The 16541-nt window shown below is 39.6% G+C and overlaps 1 protein-coding gene across 1 annotated transcript in view; it reads right to left on the reverse strand.

The window, feature by feature from the left end:
* Positions 1-16541, reverse strand: part of TNFRSF19 (TNF receptor superfamily member 19) — a 64512-nt gene that overhangs the window by 21942 nt on the left and 26029 nt on the right. Inside the window, exons 2-5 of the mRNA XM_054974983.1 lie at positions 14029-14127; positions 13183-13293; positions 5467-5645; positions 3805-3890 (exon numbers count right to left, since the gene is read on the reverse strand). Of these exons, the coding sequence (XP_054830958.1) occupies positions 3805-3890; positions 5467-5645; positions 13183-13293; positions 14029-14094 (442 nt within the window). The 5' untranslated portion in view covers positions 14095-14127. The remainder of the gene's footprint in view (positions 1-3804; positions 3891-5466; positions 5646-13182; positions 13294-14028; positions 14128-16541) is intronic.

The following is a 16541-nucleotide window of genomic DNA, read 5'->3' on the forward strand; positions in this document are numbered from 1 at the left end:
CAGGTGGGCAGGGCCACCTGACATGTGACCTCTTTGGGGAACTGCCGGAACTGCATTCCTGTGCGTTCCCCCTCAAAATGAGCCCTGTGTATGTCTATTCAAAAAAAGGGTGAGCATGGATCTATAGTGAACTTTCTGCTCAAGGTCTATACATCAGTATGCATACTAGTATTTGCAAATATTTTCTCAAACATGGATGAAGGGCAAAGCATAAGGTGAAATTGTGTTCATGAAGGAGAAAACATGAATAGGTACTTAATGGAAGATGAAAAAAAACTGGTAGTATGGGAATTCATTTTCCCACATTAGATCCAGCACAATTGCTTCCATTTGAAATGGAAAACTTTTACTGTTTACCCCCACCAAAAATGATGGGGTTCATCTGGGATAACATGCATCTGTTCTTTCTGTATTTTCATTTTTCTATTTGTATAGCTTATAAAACTTATAACCTTTTTATGTCTTTTTTTTTCCAACAAGGAAGTAGGTGAATAGAATCATGCATTAATTATGTGGTCAGAATATTCCCTAAGTTTTCTTAATTTTAGTTGAAAAACTTAGCGTGTATTGCCATTGGAACAGTCACTCCCAATCTCACAGAATGCAGATTTTATTTGAACTTGGTGCTGTAAAATGAATTTATGTACAACTATCATTTGCTATTATCAAATAACACAGAATGCAATGTTTACCCTTTAAAGTTTACCCAAGTGCGATAACAATTCTGGCCTTTTACACTCCTTACTTGTCCATTAAAGAATCCTTTCAACTTTCTGATGGTCTTTTAACAGCCCACAACCAGCTTTTTCACGGGTAAATATTTAAACCACAACTCTGCTTTTAAAGGTCTGCAGACAGAGAGAAGATGAAAGCTAGCCCTGAAATTTATAGCTAACTGGGTAATAATCAACTGTTACCAACCCTCTCAGGTCCTCATTAATGTCCCAGTCATACTATGAGACGTCAGCACAGGAAGTCTGTAGCCCCAACATAACAGAAATTTGCCAAAGCAGTCCATATTACTATTAATTTATAGACATATACATTTAAGGTTTTCACTTTCATCTAAAAAAGATAGAGTTAACTTGCTCTTCTACTACAGATCAACATGGCTACCCACCTGAAAGAATTAACTGTGTAGAAATAGTGAATTTTAGACAATTTAAATGAGTTCTTCCTAATAATTCATAATTTTGTCTACATATAATTATTGTTATAATATGGTTATTATAATTATTATTTATGTAGCACCATCAAGGTATACAGTTCTCCAGAGAGTTTCCAAATTAGAAAATATAAAGTAATATGTCTGTCATATTTTTTATCTCTCCTTCCTCCAAAGAGATCAACATGTCATTCTTTACTCTATTCCATTTTACACACTCAAAACTACATTGTATAGTACAATAATATTGAGACTAGATTACTGAACTGCATTCTATACTGGTTTCCCTTCAAAGTCAACTTGGAGACTTCAGCTGGTGCAGAATGCCACAGCTCGATTATTATCAGGAAGTAGACGGAGCATGCATATTACTCCTATTCTTCAGCCACTCCATTGGCTACCCATCAGTTACTGGGCTCAGTTCAAGGTTCTGTCTATCACATACAAAGATCTCTGCCATGTCAGCTTTGCACATCTCTCAACAGGGCCTTCTGCAGATCGCAATTGCGCAAAATCACAGCTGCCAATACATGCACATTCTCTTATGGAATGGTCTGCCTGAAGAAGTCTGGAAAGCTCTCATACTCTTGATTTTCCACATACTATGCAAAACTGAATTATTCAGGAGGGGGTTTTACTCAGGTAACAGGGCTGTGCTGTAAGAAATGGCTCAAAGAGATCCCTTGGCAAGGGGACAGGACTTTATACTATAGGTTGACTAGCCCTAGGTCTAAGCACTATATCTCAGTGGCTCTTCAATGAGAAAGAAAAAATGTGATCTAATATCTGTTGTTAATACTAAAAATGATATTTATGATACCAGAACCCCCAAACCCCGAAGTGGCAGGCATTTAAGCTGCTTTGGAAAGCTTTGGGTAGAGTGGTAGCAATCGCAGCACTTTTCTCGCTGTTTACAAACAGCAAGAAAAGTGCTCCTTTCAAGCCTCCTGTTGCCTTTTTTTACCCGATGGGAGGGGGGAGGGGGTTGTAGTGAGTGACTCAAACTTTTAAGCAACTTGGTACAACCCCCTCCCCGCTCCTGGCGGGTAAAAAAAGGTGGCGGGAAGCTTGAAAGCAGCATTTTTTTTTCTGTTTGCAAACAGCAAGAAAAGTGCTGCAGCTGCTGCCGAGGTGCTTCGCTTCAGTATTTCCAAATTGACTCAGCAATGCTGAGGTGATTTGGAAATACCAAATCATTCTGAATCAGGCCCAATTTTGGTTAAAAACCCAAATCCGAAACCCAAAGCGCACACCCCTAGTGAACTATAGGGGCTGTATAAGATGGGGATAACTCCATATAACCTGCTGCTTAAAGGATGGGCCGGGTACATATGTGATAAATTTATAACTGAGCATTACAGAATAAGAGAAAACTACTAACTGAAAAAAAATTATTATATGCCTATTTTCTTGTTCATGGCTGATGCAAACAGAGAAGCCGCTGCTTAGTGCAGTAATGACATGACATGGGGCACATGCTTGGCAGATGGCGGGTAGGCAGCATCAAGCAGTGCGCAGTTTTAGTTTTGCATCAGGACTCAGAACAGTACACAGTGAGAGCAGGTTACCAGCTGTGTTACTCTAGCAGTGGACTGAAGGCTACTAAGAGTTGAAATACCGTCACAAAGAGGTATGTTCTAGGTTCTACCCCTAGAGGAGACCAGCAGTGAATTAACGGGGCAGCATTCTACTTCGGAAATTTGGGCAAGCATGATGTATCTCCTGCTTGGACTCGCTTGCTGGAGAAGTTACAGTCCCCAGAAGTTGGTGTTTCTGGAGAAGAGTTCTCAGCAGCTGAAGATGTTGGAAGGAATCATCTCAGAGGTGGCATAGTCCCTTCATCTATGGAAATATCTACTTTTTGAGAGGTCAGAGGGTTGCCAACATTCTCTGTAATGCCTCATGATTCCTTGTCTGATCCAGATAATTCTGAGACTGTAACAACTGTCTTTATTATATTGAACATAGTTTCCATTCACAAACTAAGTATCCTGAATTATCAGATCCAAATGTTTTCAGAAATTAAGTTCATTGTAGACATTTACATAATCATAAGGATGCAATCCTGCAAAAGTTAAGCCTTGTAAAATCCTATGATAAGTGATGTAATGGGGAAAGGTACAAGCGTTTGTTTTGCTTTCCCATTGAAATCAATGTGAAAACATTTTGTTCTAATTCTTTGTCAACATAATCAAAAAGAGTCCAGTAGCACCTTTAAGACTATCACTTTACCAAATATTAGTAGAAGGAGTTACACCTTACTTGTAAAAGATTTATTAATTTTTTTCTTGGAAGAATAAATTGCTATAGGGATATGCTACATGACTAAACTTGGAAGGTCTGGGTTTAATCCCCACTCAATCATGACACTTCCTGAGTGACCTTGAGCTAGTGGTTTTTCTTAGCTGTACAGGATTACTGTGGAGAAGGAGGGCACAACCTTGTATGGCACCCTGAGCTTCTTGGAGTAAAGTGGGATAAAATGATAGATAAACATAAACCAGTTTTATTTCAGTGAGATAACATTTTTTTGCTTGGTATGGAACTTGTGGCATTAAATCAACGCCTGTGATCAAAATAAGGATAAATGTTAATGCCTCAAATTGGTGCCATTGTATTTTAATACCAGGAACACTTACAGTGAGGTTCATAAGGAGGAGGTGGGTCTCCACAAGGGACACACTCCATATCTTGAAATCCTCCAAGCTTTGTCTTCCTGTAGAATCTGGAAGTCAAAGGAGCAGATCACATATTCATTATATAATCAATCCACTCATTCTTAACACAGTAAACACATTGCCCTACTTTCCTAGGCGCAATTGTAAACAGATCAACTCAGACATAAGTCCCATTTTATTCAACAAGGCTTACTCCCAGGAAAGTATCCTTAGGATTGCAGTCATAGTAAAGCATAACAGTTTGTAAAATAAGTGAAATGTAGATCTATGAATGCTTTTAAAAGCTTTGAATTGCTTTCTAAGTCATCTTCTTCTTTCTTTTCTTCCTGCCTTTGTTCCATTTTATATCCAGCCTTTCTTTCATCATGTAACTTGATATGACATACATAAAGTTCCCAGGAGGTCTCCTAAAGGGTTCCCAGGTGCCCGCCAGTGGCAGGCAAACCAGCAGGCACACCTGGAGTTTGTGCAGCGTGCATGCGCATGCACGCACTCCCAAGGGGCACAACAATGTCACCCCCGGAAGTGGCATTGTTGTACTGGCCATGGGAATGCTCCTGCGCTTCGTTTGGGGCTGATTTGGGCCCCAAACAGCTGAACCATCTCCGCAAGGAGTGCAGCAGCACTCCTGTGGCCAGTGCGACGACATCACTTCTGACACGAAGTAATGCCAAGTCCTCCCCCTCTCCCCCTCGCTGGGAGGGTATAAGGACATATCAACCCTAGTCTCCTCTCTGGGCAGTGGCAAACCTAAACCCGCTTACCTTTTTCAAGGTCGCTGCATCATATATATGCCTTTTAATCATACTTAAACAATATGTATAATTATTGTCTAAATGTAATCCTACACCTCAAATATGTTATATACAGAACTCTTCTAAATGTTTATACACTGAGTCCCACATTCCAGTAATTACAGGAATATTTCAAAACTTGCCCTGCATTTATAATTCTACTAAACACTGAAATTCTGTGCGTGTAGATATAAAAGAGGTAGACTTAGTAACATAAAATATTACAAATGAGCTGAGCAGAGGTGAGCAAGGCAAGGATGTGAAAAAGAAAATAGCACATGAACACAAAGTTGCCTTATACTGGCTCAGATTACTAGTCTAACAAAATCAGCATAGTCTTCTCTGACTGGCAGGAACTCTCTAGGGTTTTTCACATTACCTACTCCCTGACCCTTCTAGCTGGAGATGCCAGAGACTGAATCTGGGACCTTCTGCATGTAAAGCAGATGCTCTACCACTCAGGCACAATCCAAACCCTATGTTCTGAGCCAACTGAATTATACTAGGCTTGCAACTCTTTTAAAATGGGACTGGGAGCAAAAGGAATATAGACTTATTAAACACTTGCAGTGTGCAGATTTCATAGCTTTGGCATAACCATTCAAACAGCTCTGAAGTAATTCCATTACAAATAATAATTACTAGTGGTTTATCACACTGTTGAAGTATTTGACATGGACATGAAGTCAATGCTTAAGATTCATATCCATTTTATCAACAACAACCCCCCCCAAAGTGATTTGTATATAGCTGTAGCTTAGATTTCTAAATCAAAAGAATGTTATACTAATGCTGCAGATAAATGATATGTGATTTCTTTGACACTCACCCTGGTAAGCAATCTCCACAAACAGCATTGCTGGTAGCAGAACAATTGGCCTTCTGAAATCGATTTATTACAGCACAGTCCAAACACATTTTGCATTTCTGATATCCCCAATCCTCCTTGAATCTATTTGGCCTGCATGTCATGCATTGGGCATCATCCCCATATCCAAAACCGCATTCCTGTAAGGATTAGCAAGCAAGAACAAACTATTCAGAAATTGGGAACTGTGAATAAGGGGAGACCACAGGGATGAAATGAAGACTCAGTATAAGCCTTTCTAGTGACAAAAGCAATCCTTTCAGCAGGTTCAAATGTGTTTTCTAATAATCTCCCTTGCTTCTATAAGCAATACTTAGTCATCCACTTTATTTGAGAACTCATGGAGCATTTGAATGATAAAGGATTCCCAAGACTCCCACTGCTACATTATTACAAGCTTATGGTGGAATTGAGCTGACAATTTTTTAATTAAGTCAGGTACATGAGAGTTTAGTAACTGGGATGAAAGAAGCTTTCAGGGAGTTATACCAAAACAGCAAAAGTAAAAGACTGTTGGTAATCAGTCTTCGCAGATGTCAGTTCAGTTAACTAATATATACGAATGCTGCAAAGCCTAGTTTATACAAAATAAGGGTGAACACAGTTTTTGAAATAATCAGAAAACATTAATTTACTAAAATGAACAAGCCTGCAAGGCTCCAAAAATACTGTTTCTCAAAAACATATTCTAAAGCCAGAGCAAAAAGATGGCTTATATAAATACTAAGCAACTTTATTTTGTTTTTATATCTTATGTTTAATAGTAGTTCATGATTCTGAAGAGTTGATGCCATGTGTTTAATGCATATTGTTGCCTAATATTTGTTTGAAATTGTGATAGTTTCTGTTCTAACCGGAACAACTCTTAGTAGAGATCAACTGATAATCACATTCAGCTCTACTTAGATGCATTATAGGCCTCATCCAGAATTTATTTGTTATTTCTTGAAGAAATTTAATGGGATTAAGATCCAAAAACATTTTCTTTTGTTTTTCACTCACAATCCTAGTTGTTTTATGCAGCCAAAGAAAAATGATCTCTGACCATTTGTTTTGTTCCTTAGTAACAAATTGTTACAGATGTGCTGTTAATTTATTACTTATGCTGTGAGTACCCATGTGACTGCCCCCAGGCATTTGCACCTGTTCTACCTTAGTTACTGAAATAAAACACACAATTAGTTACAGTTTGAACTGTACCCCCTACAAAGAGTGGTTTCCTGACTACTTACAAAGACACAATTTTTCCTTTTTTATAACCATCATGTTTATACATACTCAAGTTGTCTGCTTTTTTTGACAAGCAAATAAAAAGAGCAGGGTCACCTAACTGGCAATCATCATAACCATTCCAAGAAATAACAAACAGTAAGATTTGTAACTGAGAGACTAACGCCACACAGAACTATTACATGAGGCTGTTATGTTGTGAGGCCTACAATGATCTGATTATTTAAAAACGTCCGATAGGTTGGCTGGTTTTAAATATAAACATCACTCCCCACTTTACGAGAGCAACTGTTTATTGCAAAGCCAACTAGAAGTGCTTAACAAATTACAATTTTCCTGCCAGGAGGTAATCTCTGAGAAGCCTTTACCAACACATATTGGGGGTGGTAGAGAGTGCCCTCAAGTCATAGCTGACTTACAGCAACCCCTGGCAGGGATTCTTGGCAAGAGACTAAAAGAGGTGGCTCTGCAACCCTGGTCTTCGTTGGAGGTCTCTCATCCAATTACTAACCAAGGTCAACCCTGCTTAGCTTCTGGGATCTGAGGCTCACCTGGGCTATCCCGGTCAGGGCACCATCACACATTGCTGCTGCTTAATTGATACATGACATTTTAAAAAATCACACCATATATGAGCACTGACTACAAATACATTTCATATAGGAAAATTTTAATGTGTGAATCAACTTCACGCTGTTGGAATATGAGCCTCCCTGATTGCTATAATCTGAACTGAAGACCCTGCTCCATGTGAGGGTGGTGGCCATTAAGGACAGAGCCTATTCCATTGTGGAGCATCAGTTATGGAATATCCTCCTTGTAACCTCCAGCTAACGCTCAATCTGATGTCTTTTCAAAGCTGGTTGGGTGTTTATATTTTTTGGGTTTTTCAAAAGGTTGATTTTTTTAGTGATGCCCTCACAATCTCCATTGATTTTTTACTTGCTGTATACATAATATACTCATTTTCTTTTGCTACTACTATTTAATATATGCAGTGGGTTTTAGCTATTTATTTGCTTTTGATCTCTCAGTATACTTTTAGCTTGCTTTGCTGGAACTGGATTTTGTAATTAATTTTTAAATGGGTGTATGTTTTCGTTGTTGGGAACAACCTCAATCCCCCCCAACAACATGAAACTAAAAAGGCATTATATATATGTATTATATAAATAAATATATTTGTTAATACATTTTCGAGGATGGTACATGGCTCAAACTAATTCCTTGTAGATAATAAGCATCAGACTGAAATTTGTGATTACTCTGAAATGTTTTTCATAAATAATTAGAAAAAGACTATAGCCTTATAATTGGAAAAAGATGATAGCCTTATAGCAAGGAAAGCCTATCTGTGCTGAGTTTGCCAACTCTGGGTTGGGAAATTCCTGAATATTTGGGGATAGAGCCTGGGAAAGGCAGGGTTTGGGGAGTGGATGGATCTCAGTGGGACATAATGCCATAGGATTTATCCTTCAAAACATCAATTTTCTCCAGAGGATCTGATCTTGGTAATCTGGTGAAGAGTTGAAATTTTGGGAGTTCTCCAGGCCCTGCCTGGAGGTTGGCAACCCTAACTGCACATATATGCTATCCTGGCAAATAGCAATTAAGAGGGATAATACCATGAACAAAAAAGTTTCCTGCATCCTTCCCTAAAATGCTAGGTGAATCATAGGTATGACATTTTTATGTAATTTGTTTCTTTAAAAAAATACTCTATAATGTATGAAATTCAGCTATATATATGTTTCAGAGGACATTGTTTAGAAGAACTAATTTTGAAGAACAAAAATGTTATCCAGTAATTGCTTCAAAACAGTTCACTTTGAAAAGCTTGCCAAATATATGTTTAACGTCACATATAGAATAAATAAGGTTCTTGATCTACACTTTAGGCATTTCAACATTAAAAGCAAACCACATGATTTAAAATGTGTCTGAAGATTAGAAATGGACAAAAACAGATAGTTTTCCAGAAATTACTGACAAGACTTACTTCAGCTACTATTATGGTGTTAAGAACAAAACGGCAAAATCAACAGCTGCCTGTACATGTGCATTCTCTGTCAGTGTCTCCATTTTATGGAATGTCCTACCTGAAGAGATTAGGAAAACTCTCACTGTTCTGGCTTTCCACGAAGTATGCAAACTGAATTATTCAAGAGGGCTTTTTACTCAGATAGGAGGGCTGTAATATAAGGAAGCGATCTCAAATAGATACAACAGTAAAGGAATGACTATAGACTTTACTACTATTGTTGTAAGTATGATAGATTACAGACTTTACTACTATGTTGTTAAATATGTCAGTTTTAGAATTGCTTATGCTCTGTTTTCAGCATTTCTTCAACTCTGTATTGGATTGCTATTGGTTTTAAAACTTTGCAAATATACATGTATATACCCTATTGAAATGCCTTTGAAACTGACTATACTGACTCACACTATGTAATCTGCCTCAGTGAGGCAGGTGACTATAAATAATGTAAATAAATAAATAAATGGCATCAGGGATCAGATGAGGGGCATATTAGCCTAGCATCTTATTTGCAACAGTAGCCAGCAAACTGGTAATAGGGGAGTGCCATTCAATACAGCTGGTCTGAAAATATACCCAATAATACCTTATTCTGGAATGATCAATATTAGAATTCTAAGACATACAGGGATTGGCATTCCTGGTTAATTCCAAAAATGTTCAGAATTAACCAAGGCCCTCATTTCATAGGTTGCAGCAGCTTTTCTTTTACTGTTCACAGCTTTTTCCTGGGCAAAAGGAAGAAGGGCCTGTAGAACTGGACCCCTTGAACCAATCTTCTTGAAACTGGGGGGGGGGCAGGGTTAGACAGGCAACTCCACTGCAATTCTGGTGCCATTTGTTCCAAAAATAGCCCCTCTAGGTCCCTTGGAAATATTCTTCTATAAGGAATAATGGCCCCAGTTACTTTTGCAATCCTGAAAATAATTTAGATCCAAATACAAAACCATATTTTTTTACCAGATATTGGGGATACTGATATTTATTATTCCTACCTGAATCCAAAAAACACTGATTTTTTTTTTAACTGCACACCCCTAACTGGGAAAACTACAAGCTGGAGGCACAGGCTGTTTCCCCTTCTGCCTCTGGACTTAGCAGTTCCACTTAGCTGTCATGACTGATAGCCATTTAAAGACCTATCTTCAATGAATCCGTCTATCCCTTCCTAATATTTCAGTCAGTAGTACCATGGATATCAATTCAGATTCAATTAGTTTTGCATTTGATTACGTGAATTTCTTTGCCTATGCACCCCCTTCAGAAATACATTTTTGAGGTCTTCACAATCTGTTTTCAACTTCCATTTAAGGCAACAGAGACCCTATGCTACAACAATATTTTTTTATTTTTTTGTTATTTTTAGTCTGCCTTTTTCTGAGACTCAAGGTGGATTACATGGTGTGAGATTAGTACAATCAGTATCAAGGACATTTCCATAAACATTGCCATAAGGTAAATAAATACAAGTTTACAAAGATATAGCATTGGTAAGGATCCAATACAGAATTGAAGAAATGCTGAAACAGAACATAATCAATTCTAGGACTGACATTAAACAACATAAAGCATAGGTAGTATATAGGAGTACAGATAATATGTAAGGCAACACAGTGGTGGTGAGGTCTATGGTCCCTAACTCATTAGCGAAGCATTTGAGACCCCCTCCCTATCTGAGTAACACAAGCCTTTTTGCATTGCCAGTTTTGCATTTGCAAGCCAGTTTTGCATTGTTTGCGGAAAGCCAACTAGAATCTACTTGGTGCTGTTCACCTTTCTCCATGACACATTTATTACAACAACCCCTCTACTGGCAGTGCTCTAATATTCTCTCCTTCCACACAGATTTCTTTTACGTGTGCAGAAATCTTTACAGTAATACTTTATGGGTTTTAAAAATACTTATTTCTGGATGGATCATGCCAATAATGATTACATTAAATTACCCTGTAAATTCCATTTCATTTCCCTTCTTATTTTGCTGAAAACGTCTCTTGTGTAAGTCAACAACATACACATTCAGCCATAGTTAAAGTTGCCAGGCCAAGCCTGGTAACTGGTGGGAGGTCTGGGGGCAAGGGGCCTGTGTGTGATGCCGATACATCACTTCTGGGTACAACCTGGAGAGTGACAAAGGGTAGCTCTAGGAATTGCCATGGAGTTTCTGGTGATGAAATCAGCAGCGTTGCTGGATTTTTATTTTATTTTTCTACAGCTGTTTGTTGGAGTGGCTGCAGGCAATGGGCTTATCACAGCAGGAGGCCTAGCCAACCTAGTCACAGTGCACTGCACATTTCTCACCATGCCCCTTAAGGAGAAACGAGTCCATTGGGAAAGCTATTTCAGACGCAGTGTTCCATGGGCTCATCCGTATTGCTCTGGAAGGGCTCAGAGAGTCTCAGAAGTACGGCATGACTGCAGACAATTTCTTGCAACTCTTCCTAGCTCAAAACTTAGGAGGAGGCATGACGTTTTTAAATAGTGTGCTACACACTAAGCTTGGAGCTAATAATTGGAGCAGGGTATTGTCCCAGTCTTTATGCAGCGCTTCAGAGGCCTCCAAAGCTCAGTGTGATATCAAAGACAAGACCCTCTCCCTTTGAGAGGGAGCAGGTGCTAGCAACCGCAAACGTTGAAGGCTACCTAGACTAACCTAGACTAACCTCCTAACTGTAGAAATACTGGTCTTTTTAGCCACAAGATTTAAGGCCTACTGGCAAAAGTCTAAATGCATTAAGGGTAAGTCTCACCAGAGTGAGAATGACTCTGCAGTTTTCTAGCACAGCTGCTAGTAATGAGGGAGAAGTCTCCAAGGCTAGGGGGAGGCAAGGCCAGAATGCCCTAGCTACTTAAGCATATCTATCTAGCTGTGGTTCTCATGAGAAGAGGATACACCTGGTGGTATAAAGGTGATATGGACATAGCTGTAGAGCATCATTGCAAGACACTTAAATGGAGTAAAGAAGTTTTGCTTTTGTTGCTCTTGGCATTTGGCCAAGGTCTCATGCTGTCGGCTTTTTAACCTTGCTTTAGTTATGGGTGTCTTTGCACACTGGGATTACAACTAGATCTGAGGCCTTGGACTTTGAACCTGAATGCTGACTAAGAATGCTGTGTGATACCTGCAAGTTACTGACATGGATTAGATTGACAAAATCTTTGCCAGTATGGCGTGGGACGGGATGGAATTCCCCTAGAACCAAAGTTAATCAAGGGGACCAACATCAAAACAGAGAATGAGGTCAAAACAGTAAATTCCAGCCAAACCATAACGAGGCAATCATACTGTTGCAACTTAGCCCAATGTCACTCACAGAAGCCAGGCAGACAAGGAGAGCTCCCGCACAGACTGGTCACTCACTTGCCCCTCCCTGCCTCACTCCCCTTGTCTCTGCCTCCCTCCCCCTTCTCCTCCTCATTCCCACTTGGGAAAAAAGCATGGGAGAAGCCCAGGAATGAGCCAGATGGACACTGAAGCTACATTTCCCAGATTTACCCAGATTAACTTGGGAGTCTCTGATTTGATTTGGGAAAGCTAGATTTAGCCGAATCAGCAAAAAATCTGGCTTCTGTCTTGAATCCAGATCACACTCCCCTATACTGAACAGTAATCTCAATCCCTCGCCATACCTACTTAAAGCAAATTGCTTTTTAAACTAAGGGGATGCAAAAGAAAAAATCCTACTGAGCATAAAGTCCTAGGACTTGCCTAAAGCAGCTCTTCAGATCCTGGACTGAGTTAGCACATATTATTACATATCCTTAACTGTACACAGAACTCTATACTTTTATTATATCTCTATACTTATATATTCTACTCTTATCAAATGGTATAACAAACATGAGAACTATAGCACGCACTACAGTATAAAAATGCCCATTATCCTTTCATATGTAAGAAACCATACAGAAGATTTATTAAAAGCAGTTATAACTTTCTACTCGTGCATACTCTGAAAACCTTAACCAAAAGAGATGGTAGAGCGATGAAAGATTGTATTGTTGTTTAAGGCACGAATCTTGCAGTCACTTTTAAGCTTATGGGTTTTTGAGCAAATCTTTTCAAACCACTCAGAAACCACAAACCTTCAGTTTTACTATTTCCCCCCCCCCAGAGCTGAATATTGAAAAGAATATAAAAACCACACATTTTAACTTTTCTGAAAAATGAAAGGAATAGCCTTAGATGTGACTTCTAAACAGGAAATCTATAACAGAATTTCTACTTAACGTTAATAACAATATAAAAATGACTTCCCCAGTAAGTATCTAATTCCAAAACAGTTACTTTGCATTTGTAAGTGGCTCAATATGCATATATATTGAGAAGTAATCAAGTTATTTACAACTGTTGCAAAACCAGGATAAAATCAAGGGAGCATTTTACAGAATAGTCATATACATGCCTTAGACAGTTCCATTCCAGGTCCGCACTGTTTGCACAGCACACAGTTTCCATCATGATCTCTGAACTCTTGCTCTCTGCAGTCTCCCGTTTCACATATTATAGTCTTTGACTAAAAATAAAAGATAAGTGTAATTAAAGTTATGTTTCAGTTAATCCATTTTCATCTGAACCCTTCAATATTTTAAAAATAGTTTATCACCTGGGCTTAGACTAATGTTGACTTCAGAACACTAAACTTAAGTAGTTAGATCTTTTGTTTATCTCAGCTATTTTAAATTCTTTTTTGAAGAAAGATCAAGTAGGTAATATGGATAGAATATGATTAATACCCTAATTTGAAGGTGGGTAGCCATGTTGGTCTGTAGTAGAACAGCAAGATTTGGGACAATTAAAGACCAACTAGATTTCCAGGGTATGAACTTTCGAGAGTCAGAGCTCCCTTCATGGATACGAGTGGACCCCTTTATTTTCTTACTCCTCATCATCTGATGAGGTGATTTTCTCCTGGAATCAGGCTTACTGTAGGTTCAGCTGGCAGAAACCCAGGGAAGGGCTTTTTTGTCTGGACTGTGGAATTACTCCCTTCAGGAGCTGAGAATGCCCGGTTTCCTAAAGGCCTTCCAGATAGGTCTGAAGATCTGCCTTTTATGGATGTCTTGTAAGTCAGATTAATCAGAAATGTTGTAACGTGGGAGTGGACTATTGGCACTGCTGAATATGTTTTGAATTGGTTTTATTAATTTTATTTATTTTACTGAGTAAGTTGTAAATAGCCACAGGGACATTTTTAGCTGAAAGACAGTCTATAAATAAACTAAATAAATAGTGTTGTTCATCTACTTACAAAACATGTCAGAAGTATCAGCAGCTTCCATATGGTATATTGCATTTGTAAACTTTTTGTGCCCATTACTGAATGCTTTTCCTTAACAAAGAACTAAATCTGTAAGGGGAAGAAAGAACATAATTTTGAATCCTCAGTGGACAATGCAGATTGCAACCATACTATGCAACACAAGAATTCAGAATGCAAACATCAGCAATGCCATATCTTGATTCAGTATTATACTCCTCTCAGCTTGAGTCTGTATTGCAATAACTAATAAGTAGACATGGGCACGAACAGCATTAAGAACGGAAAAAACCCACGAACAGCCTGTTTGTCTGTTCACGAATAAGCAGTTCGTGAGGCCCCATTCTAAACGAACAAGTGGTCGCAAGCCTTGTTCGTTGCCTTCCTCAGCCTTCGTCCAGCCAGACAGTCTGGCGCCTTTCAATCAAGTCCCCTGGCGATGGAGGCAGGAACTGATCTCTGGTCTGAACTCCTTCTGCCTTTAACCCTTCAAAGTACTTCCAGCAGAGAGTCCCGTTTTTGCCACTGTGAAGAGAAAATGACAGCAAATGGGGGGACCCCTGGATCATGCCTTTCTCGGGGTGCAATCTCTCTGAAACTTGGGGGGTCTTCGGAGGACAGTGAGGACTATATCCCCTGCAAATTTGGTGGAAATTGGACATTGGGAAGGTGAGGGGTGTTTAAAGGGCCCTGCCCCTTGCACGTGGCAGGAAAGGGCCCTTTAAACTATCAGCTGGCAGGCGGCAGGGGAGAATCCTCCCTGCCACCTGATAGTTTAAAGGGATCTTTAAAGGGCCATGAACAACAAACATGTTTGTGAACAGGGTCATGTTCGTTACCGTTCATTGTTTGTGGATGGCAACGAACAATGAACAACTTGTCTGGGAGTTTTTTTCCCATTTGTTCCCATGTCTACTAATAAGTACAAAGCTCCCACAGGGTAAAACTGATTCAAAGCCAGAAGAGACAGGGCTTGGTTATCATAGTTCTGATTCACAGCCTCTAAACCCCTGCTGGTGGCAGGGCAAAAGCTTTGCTGTACACCAGAGCTGAGTGAAGAGGCTGTGAAATGCCAGAAGGAAAACTTCAGCCCATTATAACCTCTCCAGGTCCAAGCCCAGCTCTGGAAGGCAGCTCCAACCCGTTTCCATTCCTTGCTGCCTTCTAGTTGTGATCCCACAGTTTTTGAATAGAGAGGTGAAACTGACAGAGCCTTCCAAGAGGCAAAGATGAAATTGACAAACCCTCTCAGGCATGATCTCCACCTGATCTGGCTTTTTAAACTATGCTTCCCAGCTAACATTCTGTCTCCCTACACTTGAGGAACATGCTTTGAGGCGCCTCATGTAAACAGACTCATAGTGTTTAATCCACCTTGAGTCTTAGTAAGAAAGGCAGACTATAAGTGATATAAATAAAATCAAAAATAAAATAAAGCTATCAAGGAGCTTTCAAAAGTTGCTACAGCTCTAGCATGGCTTCCTGAAATTCAGGCTTAGGAACCTGCATCAAAAGGACAAAGCTGTTTATTAACTAAAAAGCAGAAACATAAACAGCTTATTTGGAGGCAGGAGTCAAACCAAACCTACACTTGAACACAAAACTGGACAAAACCTCATTTTTTTCTTGAATAGTATAAGAGCACAAGCCATTCCCTGAAAGACTGAGAGCGGAACTACAAGTGACAAAAGGCACAGGTTGGACACTTGTCAGCTTTCCTCAAGTTTTGATGGGAAATGTAGGCAACTTGGCAGAATGTTGGACAAGTGACAGTTGAAAAGTCCATTGGACAGCAGTCAGAGAGCCAAACTGCAAGACTAGGATGCCTACATTTCCCATCAAAACTTGAGGGAAGCTGACAAGTGTCCAACCTGTGCCTTTTGTCACTTGTAGTTCCGCTCTGAGTGCTGGCAGGCCAATGGCCTAGGGGCCAACTCTCTTGCTTTGACTGCCCCCATCCCTGCAAGGGACAACACTCAGCTAATGTGGCCCAGGGCCACCTTATATAGGACAAGACTTGTGCCATTTGGGATGGCTCTGTGTAAGATGAGAAGAGTCGAACCTTGTACACAGCAGCTCTGTGCAAGATGAGAAGTTTCATGTCATGTGCACCAACCCTGCACAAGGCGAGTCTTGTATTGTGCCTGATGGCCCCACATAAGGAAGATCTTATCTTTCATGTGGTGGCCTTGGGGGAATCACCCACAACTTCTGCCACAAGCCAGTCCTCCCTCCATGGAAAGGACATGGCGGGGTGGGATGTATGGCCTTTCCCCCCTGGCTATTTTAGCTTCCTGGTCCACACATGTTATTAAATATTAACAAGCAGATGTCCCCCCTGCTCCACTCTCACAACTTCAGTTCACTGCTTAAAAATACAGGTTCAGTTCAAAACAAAACACTATTTCTGACCCATCCACTACAAAATCATTAATATTTATTTTATTTTATCATATTTATATTCTGCCCTCCCCGCAAGCAGGCTCAAGTATTTTTAAACATTT

Source organism: Eublepharis macularius, chromosome 3, assembly GCF_028583425.1.
Source record: "Eublepharis macularius isolate TG4126 chromosome 3, MPM_Emac_v1.0, whole genome shotgun sequence".
Lineage (NCBI taxonomy): Eukaryota > Metazoa > Chordata > Lepidosauria > Squamata > Eublepharidae > Eublepharis > Eublepharis macularius.